The sequence below is a fragment of the Saimiri boliviensis genome, chromosome 1 (assembly GCF_048565385.1).
Source record: "Saimiri boliviensis isolate mSaiBol1 chromosome 1, mSaiBol1.pri, whole genome shotgun sequence".
Classification (NCBI taxonomy): Eukaryota; Metazoa; Chordata; class Mammalia; order Primates; family Cebidae; genus Saimiri; species Saimiri boliviensis.
The window spans coordinates 161982688-162006216 of record NC_133449.1 but is presented as its reverse complement, the minus strand read 5'-3'; the positions used below and the strand labels follow the sequence as shown (position 1 = coordinate 162006216).

General features: G+C 40.7%; 1 protein-coding gene across 1 annotated transcript; it reads right to left on the bottom strand.

Moving 5' to 3' along the window:
- Nucleotides 1-5688: 5688 nt before the first annotated feature.
- On the bottom strand, nt 5689-6740 carry LOC120364907 (histone H3.3C-like). The gene has a single exon (XM_039471601.2). The coding sequence runs from the start codon at nt 6564-6566 to the stop codon at nt 6162-6164; it is 405 nt and encodes a 134-aa protein (XP_039327535.2). The 5' UTR covers nt 6567-6740; the 3' UTR covers nt 5689-6161.
- Nucleotides 6741-23529: the final 16789 nt, after the last annotated feature.

Here is a 23529-nt window from a genome sequence, read left to right as displayed (position 1 = left end):
TAATATCATCACCTCCCAAGGACATCTTTGTTCCAGAGCTGGCAACTTGGAACATCCTTGGCCGCTAAAGACAGTAATGATGATAACAGCAGTAAATCATCATTTATGGCTGTTGAGGGAGGGCTAGGGGGTAGGGCTCCTGTGTCCTTGATAGGAATGAAGGTCTGGTGACTCCTGGGGACAGCTGAGGAAGTCTTGTAGGTCTCTTGGGTCCACAGGGGCCAGGTCTGTCTTCAGTGGGATTGGGCCTAGGCTGGGATGCTGGGGCAGCCACTGGAGCATCATCAGGACAACAGGTACAGAGGCAGTGGATCCATCAGAGGTGGCAGGTGTAGGATCATCTGTCCACCAAGTACAGTCACCAAGCCTGGCTGACCACTGCCCCAAGGGACGATGTCCTGTCCCTTGCCTCATACTTTGACAGGGCAGTAGATGGCACCTGGGGCTTCATGGAGCATCCCTCTAAGACCTCTGTGTCCTGGTCATTGAATGGGCACTTGAGTCACCCAGGGCCACTGGAACAAGGAGGAAGGATCAGGCCTCATGATGTTTTGGGACAGTGTTTAGCACAGGAAAATGCACAGAATGTATGCACAACACAGGGGAACTGGTGGTGTGGGAGCCAATATTTTATGACCTCCAGCCCTAATCTGAGCAATCTGACCTCACCTGTGCAATCTGAAGGAAACAGGAGACTTGCAGGGAAGACAGTGCCTAGATTTAACTTAAAGGAACAAAATGTTGAATGTTCACACTTCTGATATCCCTCTAAACCAACTCTCTCAATGCCCCCATATTCACCACTAACATATGGGGTAACTGAGGCAGGCAGAGATTTACTGACTCAATGCCACCCAGTTGACTTCTGAGTTCACTGCTGATCACATCTGAACAAACTGCTTTTTCTGAAGTTTGCCCTGTTTGATCATGCTGCTGCTGATTTTGTGCAGCTGAGACAAAATCTACCTGGTAGAGGATAAAGCAAATGCACAGTGATTCAGTCCTGCTGTCATTTCCCATCAATTCCCACTCTCCTCCTCTGCCCCTGCACAGTCTACCACACAGACTGACACAGTATGGTGGCCTTAATGGAGTCCACCGAGTATTTCAGGTTCTCCTTTGGGCCCCTTGAAGGTGGAGGTAGTTACGGGATTTGCTTTGACTCAGGAGATGTGAGTGGAAGAGAAGTATGTCACCTCGATGCAAAAGAGTTGGAAGCCATTGAGATTGTCCACCCATTTCCTCAATCTCTTAGAGCCACGGACAGGTCCCCTGTGGTGGCTGCTTCTTTATTCTGGTGGCAGATGAGGGGATGTGGAGCACAGGACCCAGGAGAGCCATGAAGGATGTACAACATAAGCAGACAAAGAGCCTTCAGTGTTGTAAATTTCCATTGTTCGGGGCTGTTTATTACCTACAGTGATACCTAGTCCGTCCTAGCAGGCACACACCATCTATTCCATGCTCTGTGAGGCAGACTAGCCTACTGTCAGAATACGAACTAGTTGTCAGGCACATGTAGGCTTCAGTTCCAGCTCTGCCTCTTATTAACTGCAACCTCAGGCATTTAACTTTCAGTCTCAGAGTCTCAGTTTCAACTCTGTAAAATGGGTTGGCTATATTATCTCAGGTTGTGGAAAGAATTGAATGAAATAAAAATTCATGTAGAGCATTGAGCCCAGGGCCTGGCACACACAGTGAGTACTCAGTGTTAGCCATGTAGCTTCAGAATGTGAATTGACAATACCCAGACAATGCAGCAAAGTATTACAAAAACAGAAACGTAAACTTATTTGCATATATATTCTTTCAATCTTTATTTTTAAACAGAGAGGATAAAAATATGGGTGCTTGCAATCCCAGCACTTTGGGAGGCCGTGGTGGGCGGATAGCAAAGTTCAGAGTTCAAGATCAGTCTGGCCAATATGATGAAATCCTGTCTCTACTAAAAAATACAAAAGTTAGCCAGGCATGGTGGTGTGCAGCTGTAGTCCCAGCTACTCAGGAGGCTGAGGCAGGAGAATCATTTGAACTCAGGGAGGCAAAGGTGGCAGTGAGCTGAGCTCACAACACTGCACTTCAGCCTGAGTGACAGAGTGAGATTCTGTCTCAAAAAATAATAAACCATGTATATTCTTTCATAGCCAGTGTTTTTCTCTTAAATAGTGTATCATTAAAATATTTTTAGCTCAAAAACAAAAGATTATTTTTGAGATTATCGTTTTAAATGAGAAGATAATGCTCAATTTAATGAGTAATTTAATTATCACTATTGGACTTTTTGTAGATTGCAAAGAGCATTCAAAACAAATGAAGTAGAATAAAAAATATGTAATACATGTTGTAAATATGACTTTGGTCTTTTATTCAGAAATATAGAACATATATATACAATACAGAATTTATTTATTATGAGTCATGTTAAAAAATAGTTTAGAAGCTTCTGATTTGTTTCTGTTTCAAATTTTGCAGGATAATTTTCTTTTCTTTCTTTCTTTTTTTTTTTTAACAGAGTCTTGCTCTGTGCCCAGGTTAAAGTGTAGTGGCACAATCTCAGCTCATTGTAACATTCACCTCCTGGGTCCAAGCAATTCTCCTGTCTCTGCATCCTGACCAGCTGGGACTACAGGTATGCACCACCATGCCTGGATAATTTTTATATTTTTAGTAGAAACGAAGTTTCGCCATAATGGTCAGGCTGGTCTTAAACTTCTAACCTCAGGTGATCCATCCACCTCTGCCTCCCAATGTGCTGGGATTACACGCATGAGCCACCACACCCGCCTTAAATTTTGTAGGATAATAAGTAACCTTTAGGCCAAGCACAGTGGCTCACTCCTGTAATCCCAGATCTTTGGGAGGACGAGGCAGGAGGATTGCCTGAGGTCAGGAGTTCAATACCGGCTTGGCTAATGTGGCAAAAACCAGTCTCTACTGAAAACACAAAAATTAGCCAGGTGTGGTGGCGCATGCTTATAGTTCCAGCTACTGGGAGGCTGAGACAGGAGAAATGCTTGAAATCAGGGGGCAGAGGTTGCAGTGAGCCAAGATCGCATCATTGCACTCCAGCCTGGGCAACAGAGAAAGACTCTGTCTCAAATAAATAAATAAATAACGTTTTTAAGTATTATTGAGGACTTGTCTGGTTTTTCTTTAGGTTAACATGCCAGCGGTGATTCTTTTTGAGTTTTTGACAGAAGATAACAAGTTTTTATGCAAATAAGTCAACTACTCTACTCCATCCATAAGAGAGTTGTATGGAAGGAAAAAGGAGGAAAAAGCCGGTACTGTGACTGCCTGCGCTTCCCCCAGCATGGCCTCCTGTGAAACATGGGGCAGCTGAGACCAGGAACTGTTCAAGGGTGCCGGGACCCATCTGTCTGCACGCACTCATTTTCCTCAGGTACTTGCATGGGGGATGGCACAGACTTTACGTGCTGCTGCAGCTCCTTGGTGAGCTGGCCCTGGTCATGGGACAGAAACTGTGAGGTCGGGACAACAGAGGCCTTCACCACCTGCAGAATGGGAACAGAAGCTCATGATGAGTGCCAACCTATTAGACAATTTTAAAAATATGTTTGTTGTAGGGCCGGGCGCAGTGGCTCAAGCCTGTAATCCCAGCACTTTGGGAGGCCGAGGCGGGTGGATCACGAGGTCGAGAGATCGAGATCATCCTGGTCAACATGGTGAAACCCCGTCTCTACTAAAAATACAAAAAATTAGCTGGGCATGGTGGCACGTGCCTGTAATCCCAGCTTCTCAGGAGGCTGAGGCAGGAGAATTGCCTGAACCCAGGAGGCGGAGGTTGCGGTGAGCCGAGATCGCGCCATTGCACTCCAGCCTGGGTAACAAGAGCGAAACTCTGTTTCAAAAAAAAAAAAAAAAAAAAAAAAAGTTTGTTGAATGAGTGGAAAAACAAGGTGATGCTTGAGTCTATAGTGGTCAAGAGCATGGAGGCCTCAGAAAAGGTAGAACCAAGTTCAAATTCCTGTACTTTGAATTTCTACTTCATGCCATGCAAAATCCTCTTCACCTCAGTTTCCTTCTGTGTGAAATAGGAACAATAAAAATTTCATTCCTCATTCAGTTTCTGTCAAGGATTCATGAGATAATACCTCTAAAACATCCAACTCATTTAAATGCATCATTTCTGTCATAACTAGTGGGATTAATTTCACTATTATTGCATATACAGTTCTGTGCCTGAAACCTACAAAAAAAAAAAAAAAAAAAGAAAGAAAATCTTTCCTCTAAAAAAATGTCGGTGATTTGTCATTTGTATATTATTAATCATAACTGTATTTAATCTCACAAGGCCTTGTACATGGCAGGTGCTCCATAAACACTTGAGGAATCAATGCACGTGGGCTCCACAGCCACACTGCTTAGGTCCTATTCAGCCTCCACCACTTATGAGCTGAATGATCTGGGCAAGGTAATTCACCTCTTTATGTCTCCGTTTCCTTCGCTATAAAATATAGATAATAAGAATCCCTAATTCCTTAGGTTGTTGCCAGGCGTGAATGATTTGGCACATAGTAGGGGCTTTTTAAACATTAGCTGTGATGATCTTCCAAATCTTCCTTTTAGAGCCACGGATGAGGCCATAGCGCCACCTGGTGACCCTAGAGTGTAAGTACACATGATCGCCAACATGCTCTCTCCACCGCGGTCCCAGACTGGGTAGTTACCGCCTGGAGGTTTCTGCTGCATCTGCCTTCTCAGTGCTCAAGTAAAGACTTTTGTATTTTCTTCCTTGCATTCCTGCAGATGAGGTTCAGGTTGCCCGACACAGCTGGGTGATCCACAGAGCAGTGACAGCCTATGCCAGCCCTGTGAGGTAGCTGGAGATTGCTCCTTTCTTCTCAAGCTCTGGGCAGATGCCAGGGCTGGGGGTGACCCATGCCCTCAAGTTTCTTGCCTTGGAGGGTCACATTTTCTGTAGGCAAGGAGGGCAAAGGTCACAGGAAGCCAGAGACCCGGGATCTCTCTGTGCCATGGGCCCAAACAATAAAGACCTGAACACTCTATGCTAAATGCCCAAGGCTCGGGTGCTCCCCAGAGCTTCTCGCCTCACAGCCTCTGCTGAGGGAGGATGAATACGATGTCCTCCCAGAGCTTTGGGAGCTTGTAGCAAGCAGCCTCCCCTGCACAAAATCTCTTGGAAACCTCAAACGGTGTCTAAAACATTCGTGCACATTTTGCATCCTATTTTTCTTTTTCTTTTTTTTTTTTTTTTTTTGAGACGGAGTTTCGCTCTTGTTACCCAGGCTGGAGTGCAATAGCGCGATCTCAGCTCACTGCAACCTCCGCCCTCTGGGTTCAGGCAATTCTCCTGCCTCAGCCTCCTGAGTAGCTGGGATTACAGGCACGCGCCACCATGCCCAGCTAATTTTTTGTATTTTTAGTAGAGACGGGGTTTCACCATGTTGACCAGGATGGTCTCGATCTCTTGACCTCGTGATCCACCTGCTTTGGCCTCCCAAAGTGCTGGGATTACAGGCGTGAGCCACCACGCCCGGCCTTGCATCCTATTTTTCATCTGTAAGCATGTTTTAGAAAAAAAACTCAATTTCCTAAATATGCAAGAGAAATGGGTATTGTAGGGCAATGCGGCTTTTTATTTTTATTTTTTATTATTTTATAGTTTAATGTATTTTAATAGCAAACTTACAGGAACAGCACAGAAGACAGACAACATTAGAAACGTACTTGCATGTAGGACAACTCAGAAAAGTATAGTGAATGGACGGAATCTACTGTATGATAAAAATGCTACAAACACCATTTATTTGCCATCAATAAGAAATTTGCTTGTTTTAAAAAAATCCAAATGCTGGCATTGTCCAGAAAAATTTGACAGGTTTATTTATAATTATTATAAAGTTGAACTGCTGAAACTTGTTCACTGAAACATTTTAACTTGCATTAATGCTTTGCGTCTCCCCATTTATATTAAAAATTCACACACAAATGAAAATGGAAAAACTGTCAATACCTGATTCCTGTCCCCTATTTTTCCACTCGCAGTCATATACTTAGGTACGTTTTGACCCCATGGAAAAAAATTATCTAACATTCAGAACTACCAGTAACAGGAAGAAGAGAATTTTTTTTTTTTTTTTTTTTGAGAACGAAATGTTTCCCATCATAGTGGATTCTTAAGCACGCTCTCCACGTATGCGGCGTGCTAGCTGGATGTCTTTCGGCATAATTGTTACACATTTGGCACGGGTAGCACAAAGGTTAGTGTCTTCAAAAAGGCCCACCAGATAGGCCTCGCTTGCCTCCTGCAAAGCACCCATAGCTGCGCTCTGGAAGCGCAGATCTGTTTTAAAGTCCTGAGCAATTTCTCGCACCAGACGCTGGAAGGGAAGTTTGCAAATCAGAAGTTCAGCGTGGTAACATCTAATTTCACAGAGGGCCACAGTACCAGGCCTGTAACGATGAGGTTTCTTCACCCCTCCAGTAGAGGGCGCACTCTTGCGAGTGGCTTTTGTAGCCAGTTGCTTCCTGGGTGCTTTACCACCGGTAGATTTGTGGGCAGTCTGCTTTGTACAAGCCATGGTATAGAGACCTCCTTACTTACCCCCCTTCTCCTTTGGCTGGAGCTTGGTGAGTGAGAGGCGGTGCTAGTGTTGGACAGCGACGGCCGCATGGCGATGGCTGTGAACACCTGCGGCCTTTTAAAACATGTTATTTAGGCCAGGGTGGCTCATGCCTCTAATCCCGGCACTTTGGGAGGGTGAGGTGAACGGATCACCTGATGTTGGGAGTTCAAGACCAGCCTGACCAACAAGGAGAAACCCCATGTCTACTAAAAATATACGTATATATTTTTAGTATAATATATATTATAGTATATATATTATATATAATATATAATATATATTATATATAATATATAATATATATTATATATATTACATACAATATATACATCATATATCTATTATATATTATATACATCATATATCTATTATATATATTATATACATCATATATCTATTATATATTATATACATCATATGTCTATTATATATATTATATACATCATATATCTATTATATATATTATATACATCATATATCTATTATATATATTATATACATCATATGTCTATTATATATATTATATACATCATATGTCTATTATATATAATATACATCATATATCTATTATATATATTATATACATCATATATTATATATATTTTATACATCATATACCTATTATATATATTATATACATCATATATCTATTATATACCTATTATATACATCATATATCTATTATATATATATATTATATATATATGGTTATTTAAAAATCTTTCCCACCTGCTTTCTTAACTCCCCACATTATTACACTTGAACCTGCTAGCAAGCTTACAAAGGACATAGTTATTTTTCCCTGAAAAACTGAGTCTTGGACAGGCACAGTGGCTCACGCTTGTAATGACGTCACTTGGGGGCGCTGAGGCAGCTGGATCACCTGAGGTCAGGAATTGGAGACCAGCCTGGCCAACATGGTGAAGCCCTGTCTCTACTAAAAACATAAAAATTAGCTGGGCATGGTAGCAGGTGCCTGTCATCCCAGGACTCCAGTGGTTGAGGCAGAAGAATCACTTGAACCCAGGAGGAGTGGTCTTGAAGTCTTGACCTCAGGTGATCCACCCACCTCGGCCTCCTAAAATTCTTGGATTACAGGCTTGAGTCATTGTGCCTTGCTGGAACTAGGTGCTATTTTCTAAGTAGCAATAGAATACCTAAAAGTGATGGGATGTCGCTTCCGGTATTAGGTTACAAAAAAGGACTGTGATCTCTCTCTCATTTTCTTTTTCTTTCTCTTCCTCTTTCTCCTCCCTAGACTTGGGGCAAGACAGCTGCTTCCTTTATTTTTATTTATTTATTTATTTATTTTGAGATGGAGTTTCGCTCTTGTTACCCAGGCTGGAGTGCAATGGCGCGATCTCGGCTCACCGCAACCTCCGCCTCCTGGGTTCAGGCAATTCTTCTGCCTCAGCCTCCTGAGTAGCTGGGATTACAGGCATGCGCCACCATGCCCAGCTAATTTTTTGTACTTTTAGTAGAGACGGGGTTTCGCCATGTTGACCAGGATGGTCTCGATCTCTCAACTCGTGATCCACCCGCCTCGGCCTCCCAAAGTGCTGGGATTACAGGCTTGAGCCATCGCGCCCGGCCAAGCCAGCTGCTTCTTATGAAGAGGTACAAGTGGACAGGAACTGAAGTCTCCAGCCAACAGACAGAGAGGACCCGAGGCCTGCCAGCAGCTGTGGAAGTGAGTTTGAAAGAGGATTGTGAAGCCTTGAGAGAGCTGCAGCCCTGGCTGACAGCTTGATTGTATCCTCATGAGAGCCTGAGCCAGAGGACACAGCTAACCTCACCCAGATTCCTAGCCCATTGAAACTGTGAGGAAAAAAAAAAGTGTATTGTTTATTAAGCTGCTAAATTTGGGGCGATTTTTACCCAACAATAGGTAATGAATACAAGGATATTGCTTCTTACTCAAAATCACTATATAAAGCCCCTGAAAAACTGAAAGCTGCAGCTAGGGAAGCACTGAAAGTCTCCAAGAACGCTGTGTTTCTTCTTAGAGACAGTAAGAAAAGCACGTACATCTGTTTTCCTTTTAGTTTTGGCCACCAGGAAGCTCAGAGCCAAATGTATGACCCAATTTTAGTAACTGTGTAAGTCCCTATGACTGGCTTATCTGTGTTCTTATTCCTGGCCTTTCATTTTATTCTGACTTTTGTTTTTCCCCAAAATTAGGAGGTTACAATAGAAATGCTGATTTTGTTGTTTGTTTGTTTTGTTTTTTGAGACAGAGACTCACTCTGTCACCAGGCTGGTGTGCAGTGGCGTGATGTCAGCTCACTGCAGGCTCTACCTCCTGGGTTAAAGTGATTCTCCTGCATCAGCTTTCTGAGTAGCTGGGATTACAGGTACATGCCACCACGCCCAGCTAATTTTTGTATTTGTAGTAGACACAGAGTTTCACCATGTTGGCCAGGATGGCCTCAATCTCTTGACCTCATGAGCCACCATGCCTGGCCTGATTTTTTATTTCTACCAGGTACAGCCAATAAAAGAAAACATCACACCACTGTCTCCTGTCACCATCATTTCATTTAACGAAAGGATATTTTCACTCACATAATTTGAAAGGACTAAATCTCTCACAATAAATTTTATTTTTTACTTTTTTGAGATGGAGTCTTGCTCTGTCACTGAGCTGGAGTGTGGTGGCATGATCTTGGCTCACTGCAACCTCCGTCTACTTGGTTCGAGTGATTCTCTTGCCTCAGCCTCCTGAGTAGCTGGGACTACAGGTATGTGCCACCATGCCTAGCTAATTTTTGTATTTTTAGTAGAGACGGGGGTCTCACCATGTTGGCCAGGATGGTCTTGATCTCTTGACCTTGTGATCTGCCCACCTCAGCCTCCCAAAGTGCTGGGATTACAGGCATGAGTCACTGCACCTGGCCAGAATAAAATATCTTTAAATGGAATTATTTAGTTATATTAAAAAGTTCACTTCCAGACCAGCCTGGCTAACATGGTGAAACTCTGTTACTAAAAATATAAAATTAGCTGGGTGTGGTGGCACGCGCCTGTAATCCCAGCTACTCCGAAGACAGAGGCAGAAGAATCACTTGAACCTGGGAGGCCAAGGTTGCAGTAAGCGGAGATGGTGCCATTGCACTCCAGCTGGGCTACAAGAGTGAAACTCTGACTCAAATAAATAAATAAAAATAAAGTTTACTTTTGTGTCCTTACTTATCCCCATTTCCCATAAATCAATGAAAATTCTGCTGTAAAACTTATTTCCCATAAATCAATGAAAATTCTGCTGCAAACTTAACACCAGCCTGCCAGCTAATCTTAAGTTGGCCCTCCCTGCCCCCTTGGTTTGGTATACTGAGCTCAAATCTAGGGGATCTGGTGGGAGGTGGGGCTTCCAGCTCTCCCAGTTCTTAGACTTGTGGCCTTATCTTCATGGTGCCTCAATTTCTTATGTTAAATGGGGATTTTTTACATCTACTTAGGGCCTAGCTCACATCTATAATCCCAGCACTTTCGGAGGCTGACACCTGGCAGATCTCTTGAGCTCAGGAGTTTCAGACCAGCCTGGGCAAAGGGCAAAACCCTGTCACCAAAAAAAATACAAAAATATACCGGGTATGGTGGTGCATGCCTTTAGTTCCAACTTCTTGGGAAGCCAAGATGTGAGGATCACTTGAGCCCAGGAGGATGAGGTCACTGTGGAGTGAGCCATGATGGTGCCACTGCACTCCAGCCTGGGTGGTAGAGAGAGATCCTGTCTCAAAAAACAAACAAACAAACAAAACTACTTTGCCAGATGAATGTTAGGATGAAACATGATTACATATGTGTTCCTGAAATAAAGTCTGTCCTCAGTTATAGCTGTTGCCATTGATTGAAGATGTTACTTTTTTTTTCAGTGTTTGATAATAAATGCCTTTAAGTATAATAAGTTTCTTGTATATAGTCATTTATGTTTAAACATTAATTGTTTTAATGTATTTTATTGCTGATTTCATGACATAGCATAAAGATGTGTTCATTTAAAACAGTTTTGAAGTTGTGCAAGAGAAACTAATATGGAGAATATTCTTTTTTTTTTTTTTCTTGCTCTGTCACCCAGGCTGGAGTGCAGTGGTGTGATCTTGGTTCACTGGAACCTCTTCCTCCCAGATTCAAGTGATTCTCCTACCTCAGCCTCCCAAGAAGCTGGGATTACAGGCACCCACCACCATGCCATGCTAATTTTTGTATTTTTAATAGAGACGGGGTCTCACTATGTTGGTCAGTCTGGTCTTGAACTCCTGACCTCAGATGATCTGCCCACCTCAGCCTCTCAAAGTGCTGAGATTACTAGCATCAGCCACTGCACCCAGCCCTAATATGCAGAATATTGTATGTAGGTATTTTCTATATATTGGACCCCCTCTAAGAAGGGTTACTATGTAAGAATAGTACAAATGATCTGGAAAGGTTAATAGGCTTGACAAATTTATGCTTCTTAACACTGTAAAAGTAGTCCGGTTGTGCTACAGTATATGCATAGGACATATACCATAGGGGCTTGGTTCCAGGACCCCTATTTCTACCAAAATCTTGGCGTACTCAAGTCCCCACTGTGGGCTCTGCAGATCCTGGATGTGTGAAAAGTTGGGCCTCCATATATGCAGGCCCGCATTTGTTTGAAAAGATCCACATATAAATGGACCCATGTAGCTAAAACCGGTGTTGTTTAAGGGTCCACTGGATTTGAAAATCAAGTCCACAAAAAAAGTTGCCTTGTTTTGCAAAATGTTGGATTACTACCTCTCCCATATCTTAAAAAAAGGTACCATCTATTTGCTGCCCCATTGAGATAATGAAACTTTTAGAATAGAACCTAGGGCCAGATGTGGTCATTCACATCTGTAATCCCAGCACTTTGGGAGGCTGAGGTGGGCAGATCACCTGAGGCCAGGAGTTTGAGACCAGCCTGGCCAACATGGTGAAACCCCGTCTCTACTAAAAATATAAAAAATTACCCGGGTGTGGTGGTGTGCACCCATAATTCCAGCTACTCCTGAGGCTGAGGCAGAAGAATCACTTGAACCCTGGAAGCAGAGGTTGCAGTGAGCCGAGTTCATGCCACTGCACTCCAGCCTGGGCAACAAGCAAAACTCCATCTTGGAAAAAAAAAAAAAAAAAAAAAAAAAAAACAACCCTAGAAGTATTTATTGCTCCTTGCTTTGTCTGAGACTCAGAGGTTAAGTGACTTACCCAAGATAACACAGGTAGTAGCAAATTGAGACTTGACACCTGGCTTCCAGAGTACTTATTTAGTCACCTCGGCAACGTCATTTTAAAAATTAAATCTTGTCTAGGTAATGCATTTTCTGTTTCATATTTGAAAGATAACAAGGCATGTACAGTGAAAAGTGTTCTTATTCCTTCCCACAAACAGACAGTTCTCCCTGTCAGTAGGCTGCTGTGAAACTTTTCGGAGCCATTTAAAGCACAGACAAACATCCATATGACCACATTATTCCTCCCCCGCCTCTTTTTTTTTTTTTTTTTTTTTTTTAGCAGGGGAGTGTCATGTGTATGTTCTGGGATAGATAGCCTGCTTTCGGCTTGGCGTTTGTTTCATTACTCCCATACTTTAAATGCTGGCATTTATATTTAGCAAAATGTTAATAACTGCTAGGACATAAAAGAGAATTTGTTCTAGTAGTTTTGACTAACTGGGACGAATTTAAGAAATAAAATTCTTAACATTGTCATTGTTTCTTGGTATGGAAGTTTTAGAAGCAGGTTGAACTGCAAAGAGTCCGAGAGGAATAGAGAACTATCACAAAGAAGTGAATGTGGACTGTAGCAGAGACAAATGGTAGTACAGATAATACTTACTAGGTGTAAGGCAGTGGTCTAAATGCTTTACGTATATTATTGAAGTCTCACAATAGTTCCATGAGGCAGGTAGCTTTTATTGCCATTTTACAGAGAGTAAACTGAGCCACACAAATTAACACTTGATCCAGGTAGTACAGTGGCAGAGGCCTGATTCTAACCCAGGCTGTCTGGCTCAAGAGTTCAAGCTCTTTACCACTATTTCTTTCTGCCTACCTGTCTTTCCTTCTTTCCTTATTTCTTCCTTTCCCTCCCTCTCTCCATCCTTCCCTCTCCTTCCCTTCCCTTTTCTTCCCTCCCCTCCTTTTTCCTACATTCCCTTCCTTCCCTTCCTTTTCTTTCTTTATTTTTTGAGACATTGTCTCACTCTCTTTTCCCAGGCTGAGTACAGTGGTGCAATCACGGCTCACTGCAGCCTCAACCTCCCCACATCAAGTAATCCCCCCACCTCAGCTTCCCAAGTAGCTGGCTCCACAGGTGCACACCCCACCACACCTGGCTCATTTTTTTCTATTTTTCATAGTGACAAGGTCTCACTTTGTTGCCTGGGTCGGTCTGAAACTCCTGGCCTCAAGCGATCCTCCTACCGTGGCCTCCCAAAGTGCTGGGATTACAGGTGTGAGCCACCACAGCCAGCCTCTTACCACTACTTCAAATTCCATTTAGATCTAATATTGTTAGAGCGATAACCCTATCAACTGGACTTTTAGAATTGCAAAAAAAAAAAAAAAAAAAATGCTGCCATTTTTGGTATCTGTATGACAAAAATGTATAGCGTTTCTATTATAGTTTTTACCTGTTTAGAGCACACTTCGGAGAGGCAGGGAAATTACTGTGAAGGTATTGGTATTCGAGAAGTAAGTTCTTGGAGTATTTGCATTGTAAACCTGAAGGTGTGAGGAGTTGGTTTGTCACACCCAGTTAGCTAACAGATAGGCAACGGGAGTGAGCTATCCAGAAGAGTTAGCAGCTTAGCCTAGGGAGGAAGGAGATCGGGGATCTAGGCACGTGGTGGGAGAAGAGGGGGAAGAGTTTGTTGCAATCTGTCCTAGGTTGGGGTAGCTCTTTCTGAGGGAGGCCTTGTCATGTGGACCTGCTGCACATAGAGACAGGGGAATTGGACCTGAGGTGTGGTGCCAGCTAAAGATCTGGAAATTTAAGAGGAGTTCATTTCTTTGATCATTAGGAAGAACTTGAAAGGGTAGCAAGTGGTCATATTTGAATGTAACATACTCACCTGGGTTGGGAAAACACTGGAATCTAGAGCTTGGCCATTAAAAGTGGAAACCCAGGCATTCTTGTAAACCACGTACTCTTGTAAACACGGATAAGACACAGCACTGAACCCTGGGCCTTTCTTCTATAAAGTGCTTGTGCAGGCTGAGGATCCCTCATCCAAAAATCCAAACTGAAATGCCCTGGTGAGAATTTCCTTTGAGTGTCATATTGGCATTCACAGTTTTGGGATTTTGGAACATTTTGGATTTCATACTTTCAGATTTGGGATGCTCAACCGGTATATAATGTATATATTCCCAAATCTGAAAAAAATTCAAATCAAAAGTGTTTCTGCTCCAAAGCATTCAGATAAGGAATACTCAACTTGTAATGGATTGTAATAGCCTTGTATTAGATGACCAGTTTTCAAAATTTGTATCTCAGAACCCTTGTTCTGTGTCAGTGAACCAGGGATTTCATATGCCTTCAATTCACATTTTAATGTTTTAAACTTTAAAGTATTATAAATATTTATATACACTCAAGTGCATATCCTGCTAAATTTTAATATATTAGGACAACTGATTTGTACCCCCAGGTTATCTCAAGAGAGTTATACTGAATGAAGGCTGGGCGTGGTGGCTCACACCTGTAATCCCAGCACTTTGTGAGGCCGAGGTGGGTGGATCACCTGAGGTTAGGAGTTCAAGACCAGCCTGATCAACACGATGAAACCATGTCTCTACAAAAAATACAAAAATTAGCCAGGCATAGTGGCACACGTCTGTAATCCCAGCTACTAGAGAGGCTGAGGTGGGAGAATCACTTGAACTCAGGAGGTGGAGATTGCAGTGAGCTGAGATTGCACCACTGCACACCAGCCTGGGTGACAGAGCAAGACTCTGTTTCAAAAAAAAAAAAAAAAAAGAGAGAGAGAGAGAGAGAGTTAAAAATTACATACTGTATGATTGCATTTATGTAACATTATTGAAATAACAGAACTGTAGAGATGGAGAACAGATTTAGTAGTTGCTAGGAGTTAGGAACGGGAGGTGAGGGGTGGTGTGGTTTAAAGTGGTAGCCTGAGGGAGCTGTGTCGGGATGGAATGGTTCTGTATCTCAGGTGAGATTATACAAAGCTGCAAATGTGATAAAATTTCATACAACCACACACACACATACTGCATACAACAAAACTGGTGAAACCTGAATAAACTTGGGATTGTACCAAAGTCAGTTTCCTGATGGTGACAGTGTACTAGAGTCACATAAGTTACACCGTTGGAGGAATTTGGGTGAGCATACTTTGGACCTCCCTGTGTACTTTTTTTTGCAAATTCCTGTGGTTTGTAATTATAGCATTTTTAAAATAAAAAGGTGGCCAGGCATGGTGGCTCACACCTGTAGTCCCAGCACATTGGGATGCTGAGGCAGGTAGATCACCTGAGGTCAGGAGTTCAAGACCAGTCTGGCCAATGTGGTGTAACCCCATCTCTACTAAAAATGCAAAAATTAGCTGTGCGTGGTGAGGTGTGCACCTGTAGTCTCAGCCACCTGGGAGGCTGAGGCATGAAAATTGTTTTGAACCTGGGACGCGGAGGTTGCAGTGAGCTGAAATCACACCACTGCACTCCATCCTGGGCAACGGAGCAAAACTCTGTCTCAAAATAAAGTAAAAAATTAAGAAAGCAAAAAAAAAAAAAATTTAGAATATTTGAGAGAAAATAAGCAAAAGGAAGAAAATGTTCTGCAGCTAAAATGTGTCTGTCTACTCAACAAATATTTATTTATTCAGGGTCTTCTCTGTGCCCAGCCCTCTGCTAGCCTCTGAGCATGCACCAGAGAGTTAAATAGACAAGGCGGTGCCTTTATGGAGCCTTTTGTCCAGTGAGAGAGATGGACAGTGACCTAGCAAAGAATCAAATAAACAGACATAAATACAAATTGAGTTCAGAGCCTAAAAAAGCAGAAGGAAAAAAAAATGCCATGAGGAAAAGCAAATAAACAACAACAACAACAAAACAGGAGAATCTAATTCAGATAGGGAAGAGAAAGTGAGGAAGGCCTCTGTTAAGGAAGTGACAAGCAAGCTGAGACCCAAATGATGAGAAGGTGCTTGTGGGTAAAAGTGGAGAGCAAGGTGCTGCACACACATGGAGCAGCACTGGAGAAACCCAGAGGCTGAAAGGCTCAGGATGGATTCAAAGAACCAAAAAAAGGCTAGACTATGTTACAAGCAAGGGAGAGAGAGTCGAAGATGAAGTTGAAACCTCAAAAGGGTCTTGTGAGTCATATTAAGAAATCTGGATTTTATTCTAAGTGTGACAAAAGCCAGTGGAGAGAGTTCATGTATTCATTCATTCAGTTAGCCAGTGAATAATTTGCTAAGCACCTGCTGTGTACTGGGCGCCATTCTAGGAACCAAGAATACATCAGTACAGAAAAACAAACAATTCCCTGTCTTCCTGGAGCTTACATTCTAGATGGGGACTCTAACAGAAGGAGGTTACAGTTCTTCCACATTTGGAAAAAGATCACTTTGGTTTTCCATGAAGAATGGAAGAGGGAGGCTGGGCAGTTGCTCTCTGGCCTCTGCAGGAAATATGGGAAAAAATGGAGGCTTCCTGTGCTTCCAAATGGAGGGTATTATGCCTGACACTCACTTTAAAGTAGTATTTTATGCTGCGTTGGTTGGTTATTTGGCGGGGGGGGGGGGGTTCTGGGGGGATTTGGTTTGGTTTTGGCTAAAATAGTACTGGCTTTGCATGGCTTCATTACTTCATCTTCCCAGTGGTCAAAAGAAATATTTTGAGAAGATGAATAAAGCTGAATTGCAATCTATGGCTTAGAAATGACCAATGCTAGTCAATGCCTTTGGGACTTTTTGAAGCAAGAAACTATGTACAACTAGGATGCATGTTGAACACAGCCCTTGGGCTAAAAGAAAAATATATAGCCTATTCCTCAGTCCTCCTAATAACCTTGCTATCTTTTCATGGTTTTCCTTCTCTTTCCATCTCTTCACCTTACACACACACACACACACACACACACACACACACACACACAGGCTTTTAAGGCAATACCAATACAAATTGGGTACTACAGAGAATGAATTCAGAACCATGACCACATAGTCAAAACAAGAGAATCTAGCTTTTCTTAAGATGTGATCCAACAATTATCTGTATCATGAGTTCTGAGGAGTAGTCCTGTGTAACCACCACCCTCTCCACCAACTTTCAGAGTAAAATCCAGGAATCCTTATATTTCACATATTACCCAGGCCTTTCTGCATCACTTCTCTCATCACAAGAACTAACTCATTCAACTGAAGGTAAACTACACAATTTAAGTGCCTGCTCATTTTTCTATAATTAGGGGTTGATGAGAACCAGGAACAATGACATGATTTTCTTTTTTTTTTTGAGATGGAGTTTCGCTCTTCTTACCCAGGCTGGAGTGCAATGGCACAATCTCAGCTCACCACAACCTCTGCCTCCTGGGTTCAGGCAATTCTCCTGCCTCAGCCTCCTGAGTAGCTGGGATTACAGGCACGCGCCACCATGCCCAGCTAATTTTTTGTGTTTTTAGTAGAGACGGGGTTTCACCATGTTGACCAGCATGATCTCGATCTCTTGACCTCGTGATCCACCCACCTCGGCCTCCCAAAGTGCTGGGATTACAGGCGTGAGCCACCGCACCTAGCCAAACGATGACGTGATTTCTAAAAGCCTTTCCTTCACTGAGAGGCGGGATTCTGTAGTGGTTAAGAGGCTTTGGGATGAGCCACATCTAGGTTCAAATGCTAGCTGTCACAATAACTAGCTATATAGCCATAACAAGTTATTTAATGTCTTCAGATCTTAGTTTTTCTCAGCTGGAATATGGAGACAGCACCACTTCATGTATTTGTTGTGAGGATTAAATGAAGCGAGAAGATAATAGCACAGAACAGAAACATGTTAGGTGCTTAATGTGTGACCATAATGATGATCATTGTTCTATGATTTTTTCCTCTCCTTTATCTTTGCTACTTACTATGAAGACCTGGGAGGGGTATTAGAGAAGTAAAAAATGGGAAAAGATTACAGAACAACAGATACCTGCTTTTTCCTCTCTAGAAGTGAATTATTCACCTTCATCGCCATTCAAGGAATTATTCTTTAGCTGAGGACACACAGAATTCCAGCCTGAATCCTTTATGCAAGCGTAGAAATAGTTGTTCCCACAAGGAATAGAAGCAGAACTCCCACAGGCTAGCTCTCCTATGCTCACTCAAGGCTGCAAAAGCTGGGCTTGTTGGAAAACACCTCTTTGATTCACCCTAGAGATCTTTCTAACATAAAGTTAATTTTATGCCACTAAGGGGAGAGGGCATGGCAGAGAGAGGAAAGGAAGCGGGCATCTAATGCCATCACCAGAATTAAGTTCTGTTTTAAACTTAAAACCTAATAAAAATAGGAACCTCTTGAGAAATAAGTTACAAAAAAATACTATTCCCAAATGGCAGAAGAAAAACAAAAGGCTTAGAGAAGCAAAATCCTATTCAGGATTGTCAATCACGATAAACCAAAGGGTGCTTCTCTCGCCACTTCTCTCTATTCTAGTGGCTATTTCCTTGCTGTAACTCATCTGTTTCCTTTTTGGATGTGACCCTCTGATATTGTTTGGATGTTTTGTCCCCACCAAATCTCCTGTTGAAATGTGACCTACAGTATTGGAGGTGGGCCTGGTGGGAGGTATTTGGCTCATGGAGGTGGGTCCTTTATGAATGGCTTGGTGCCCTCCCCATGATAATGAATGAGTTCTCACTCTGTGAATTTACTTGAGAGCCGGTTGTTTAAAAGAACCTAGAATCTCTCTTGCTTCCTCTCACTTGCCATGTGACATGCCTGCTCCCTCTTCACCTTCTGCCATGATTGTAAGCTTCCTGAGGCCTCACTAAAAGCCAAACAGATGCTAGTGCCATGCCTTTACAGCCTGCAGAACAATGAGTTAAAAAACATTTTTAAAAAATAAATTGCCCAGATTAAGGCATTTATTTATGGCAACACAAATAAACACAGAAAATTGGTACCAAGAAGTGGGGCATTGCTATAAAGGTATCTGAAGCTGTGGAAGTGGCTTTGGAACTGGATAATGGCCAGAGACTGGAAGATTTTGGAGGAGGGGAAGAAGAAAGGAAGACAAAGGAAAGTTTGGAACTTCTTATAGATTGGTCAGATGGTTGTGACCAAAATGCTGATAAAAATATGGACAGTAAAGGAGAGGCTACTGAGATCTCAGATGAAGATGAGAAAGTTATTGGGAACTGGAGAAAAGGTCACCCTTGCTACACCTTGGCAAAAACTGGGCTGCATTACATCCATATCCTAGGGATTTGTGGAAGATTGAACTGAAGAATAATGACCTAGGGTATCTTGCAGGAGAAATTACTGAGCGGCAAGTATTCAACATGTAGCATGGCTACTTCTAACAATCTGTAATGGGATACAGAAACAAGAAAATGGCTTAAAGTTGGACCTTATATTTAAAAGAGAAGCAGAGCATTAAAATTTGGGAAATTTTCTGCCTGGCCATGTGGAAAAAGAATTTTCAGGAGAGGAATCCCAGAAGGCTGTGAAACAACCAGTTGCTAGAGAGATTCACATAAAAAAAAGGGGGCCAGGTACTAATGGCCACAACAATGGAAAGAAGATCTCTAAGACCTTTTTGAAGCCTTCAAGAAAGTCTCTCCCATCACAGATCCAGAGATCTAGAAGGAAAGAATGGTTTGGGGCCAAGCCCAGGGCTCCCACTGCCCTGTGCAGCTCTAAGAGGTTGCTTCCTGCATCCCCACTGCTCCAGCTCCAGCTGCAGCTCAAAGGGCCCTAGGTACAGCTTGAGCCACTGTAAGCCATAAGCCTTGGTGGCTTCTATGTGGCGTTAAGCTTGCAGATGCACAGAATGCAAACATGAAAGAGGCCTGGAAGGTTCTCCCTAGATTTTAAAGGATGTATGAGAAAGCCTCCTTGTGAGAGGACCATCAGCATAAAGTTTACGTGCACAAACAAATTAGAGTAGAGACAAAGGAATATGGGATAAACAGACTTAAACTGGAAAAGTCTTTTAGCATCCCTATCTTTTCCCTAAACTTCTGGCCCTTTAAAAGTTTGGAGACTGTAATCTACAACTTTCCCTAATATTTCCCTAATATTTTGTCAGCCACCCAGAGTGAACCCCAACACAAACTTATAGTATTAACAAAATAAATTGAACATTATAATAATTCATATTAGAATGAGTTTGATACATTTAATGCAGTAATCACAGAAAAATTCATAATCACAAGTACCTATATCAACAAAAATGGAAAAGAGGAAGAAGTGAATTAAATTTCCAATTAGAAAGGTAGAAATGAACAAATAATTTAAACAACAGAAACACAAAAGATAATTAAAAGATAAAGCAACAGATGAATAAATAGTCAAAATCTAGATTTTTAAATAAAATAGCAAAATTTAAAAAAGCTAAAATAATGCAATGTAAAATTGGAGTGGTGTTAAAATATAGTAAATTAGCAAACCTATAAAAGACTACTTCACATATTTCATTACAAGTAAACTTAAAATTCCAGAAAAAATAAAGAAGTTTTATTTTTTAAGAAGGAAAAAAAAACATTGTATCAAACTTAATCCCAATAGATGTAGAAAACTTAAACAGGTAAGTGTCTAAAAAGTATAAACATTTATTAAGGGAGAAATCATACAGAAAAAAGAAAACAATAAAGCCAAAGGATTTCAAAAGAGAATTTATCTTTCGAACTCCGACACCTCCCTATGTCATATAAACTACTTTAGAGAATCAAAAAAATGAAGGAAAACTTCCATGTTTTAATGAAGCAAGTATTATAGAATAAACATACCTAAACTTGATAAAAGCAATACAGCATTATAATTTTTTCAGGATAATAGTACATACACTATTAAGTACAATATTAGTAAACAAAATCAAACATCAATTAAAAAAATAAGCAATGTCCAAGTGGAATTTATTCCCATGATACAAAGTTGATTCAGTATTAGAAAGTCATTCACATAACACAACATATTAGTAGTTCAGGCAGAAAATAGTATAATCATTTCTATAAGTGCTGTAAAGACAGTTGACAAATTCAACACAAATTTCCAATAAAAATATTTAAAAATATAGTGGACAATTTCCAAACACACACACACACACATACACACACACACACACACACACACACACACACACCCCTCCTGATGTCAGCATCTTACTAGAGGCATTTTTGCTAAATAGAAACAAAAATGTAAAAGGTGAATGATGTACGTGTCTCCAGTGTTATTTACTGTGATATTAGGTATTAGCCAGGGTGGGAAGCAAGGGAATTCAATTAGAGGCATAAAAAAGGGAAACAAAAAAAGTAAAATTGGAAATTATGCCTATTTGCCAATAATATGACAGTGCGCAGAGAAGTTCAGACAGAAATTGACTGTGAAAGGGTGGAAAAGATATTCCATGTTACTAAAAACCAAAGAAGGGCAGGAGTAGTTACACTTAGATAAAATAGTCAAAAATGAAAGGTCGTGAAAATAGACAAGGAGGGTAACTATATAGAGATAAAAGGTGTGGTGAGTCATGCTTGTAATTCTAACTACTTGGGAAATTGAGTTGGTAGGAAATGAAGTTGGGAAATTGAGACCAGGAGTTTGAGACCAGCCTGGGCAACATAACAACGCATCATCTCACAAAGAAAACAATACTTAAACTGAGTGATAATAAAAATGAATCTACATATTTACAACCAACTCAAAACAATTTTCCACTAAGGTGCCAAGAATACCCAATGTGAAAACTATAGTCATTTAAATAAATGGTGCTGAGAAAACCAGGAAACTACATGCAGAATAAAACTAGATCCCTACCTCTCACAATACACAAAAATCAAACCAAAATAGATGAACGTCTAAAACCTGAAACTATAAAACTACTAAAAGAAAATATCAGGGAAATGCTACAGGACATTGATTCAGGAAAAGACTTTTTAAATAAGAACTCAAAACCACAGGCAACAACAACAAAAAAACAGCAAATAAAAATGGAAAAAACAAGACAACTGCTGTTACATCAAACTAAAAAGCTCCTTCACATCAAAGAAAACAAGCAGCACTGTAAAGAGACAACACACAGAAAAGGAGAAAATACTTGCACCCTATTCATGTGAAAAGGAATTAACAGCTGGAATACACAGGAACTCAAATAACTCAATAGTAAAAATAATAATAATCTAATTAACAAATGAGCAAAAGATCCAAAAAGCCATTTCTCAAAATAAGATAGACAAATGGCCAACAGGTTTATGAAATAATGCTCAGCATCACTAATCATCCAAAAAATGTAAACCAATAACACAGTGTGATACCATCTCACCAAGGTAAAAATGGTTTGTATGAAAAATAGAGTTAATAACAAATACTGGTGAGAATGTGGAGAAAGGGAAAACTTCATATGCTTTTGGTGTGACAGTAAGTTAGTATACTCACTATGGAGTACAGTATGGATGTTCCTCTGAAAAGTAAAAATAGTATTATCTTATGTTCCAGCAACTCCATTAGTTGGTATATTTCCAAAAGGAAGGATATAAACATATTAGAGGCATCTGCATTCCCATGTTTATGACAACACCATTCACATTACTTTTAATATGGAGTCAACCTGTGTGCCTTTCCATGGATGAAGGAATAAAGAAAAGTTGGTATACATATTTGAAACTACGCAATGAAATACTATTCAGCCATAAAAAGAATTAAATCTAAGCCTTTGCTGCAACATAGATGGAAATATAAGTCATTATGTTAAGTAAAAAAAGCAAATCACAAAAAGACAAATATTAAGTGTTCTCACTCAAATGTGGAAGATAAATAAGTGAATCTCATGAAGATAGAGAGTAGACTGGTGGCTAGCAGAGGCTGACAAGGAGAAGATAAAGGGAGGAGTGTAAGAAAAAAAGCTATAAATATTTTATTACTACTCAACTGTACACTTAAAAATGGTAGAGATGGTAAATAACATGCATAATTTACCTCAATTAAAATCTGTAATATATAATATTTACATAAATATGTATAATATACAAATTATGTTATAATTTTATATAATTATAATTTTTATAATCTTAATATACATTTCTATATAATTTAATATAATTTATAATATTCATAAATATTTTATAATTATGAAATAAATATACATTATAAATTATAATATACATTACAAATTTAATTATAAATTATATATAAAATTTTGTATATTATAAGTTATATATAAATATCTTATAGCGCGAGAGATGGAGTTTAACTTTGTTGTCCAGGCTGGAGAGCAATGGCATGATCTGGGGCCACTGCGATCCCCACCTCTCAGGTTCAAATGATTCTCCTGCCCTAGCCTCCTGAGTAGCTAGGATTACAGGTGCCCACCACCACACTTGGCTAATTTTTGTGTTTTTAGTGGAGACATGATTTCACCATGTTGGCCGGGCTAGTCTTGAACTCCTGACCTCGAATGATCCTCCCAAAGTGCTGGGATTACAGATGTGAGACACCATGCCTAGCCTTAAGTTTTTTATATATTGTATAACTAATATGGTGGCTTAGCCTGAACCCGAACAAATACAGTGAAATTTTCCTGAAATATGTATGGAAGCTGGATTGCTGTAAATGTTAAAACTTTTAAGACTAAAAGTTTCTGTCAATGCTTGCCTCACCTAGGGTGCTGGTTAAAATTTAGACACTAGACCTTTGTCCTGAAGATTTAGATTTATTATAATCTGGAGGGTCTTAGGTATCTATACTTT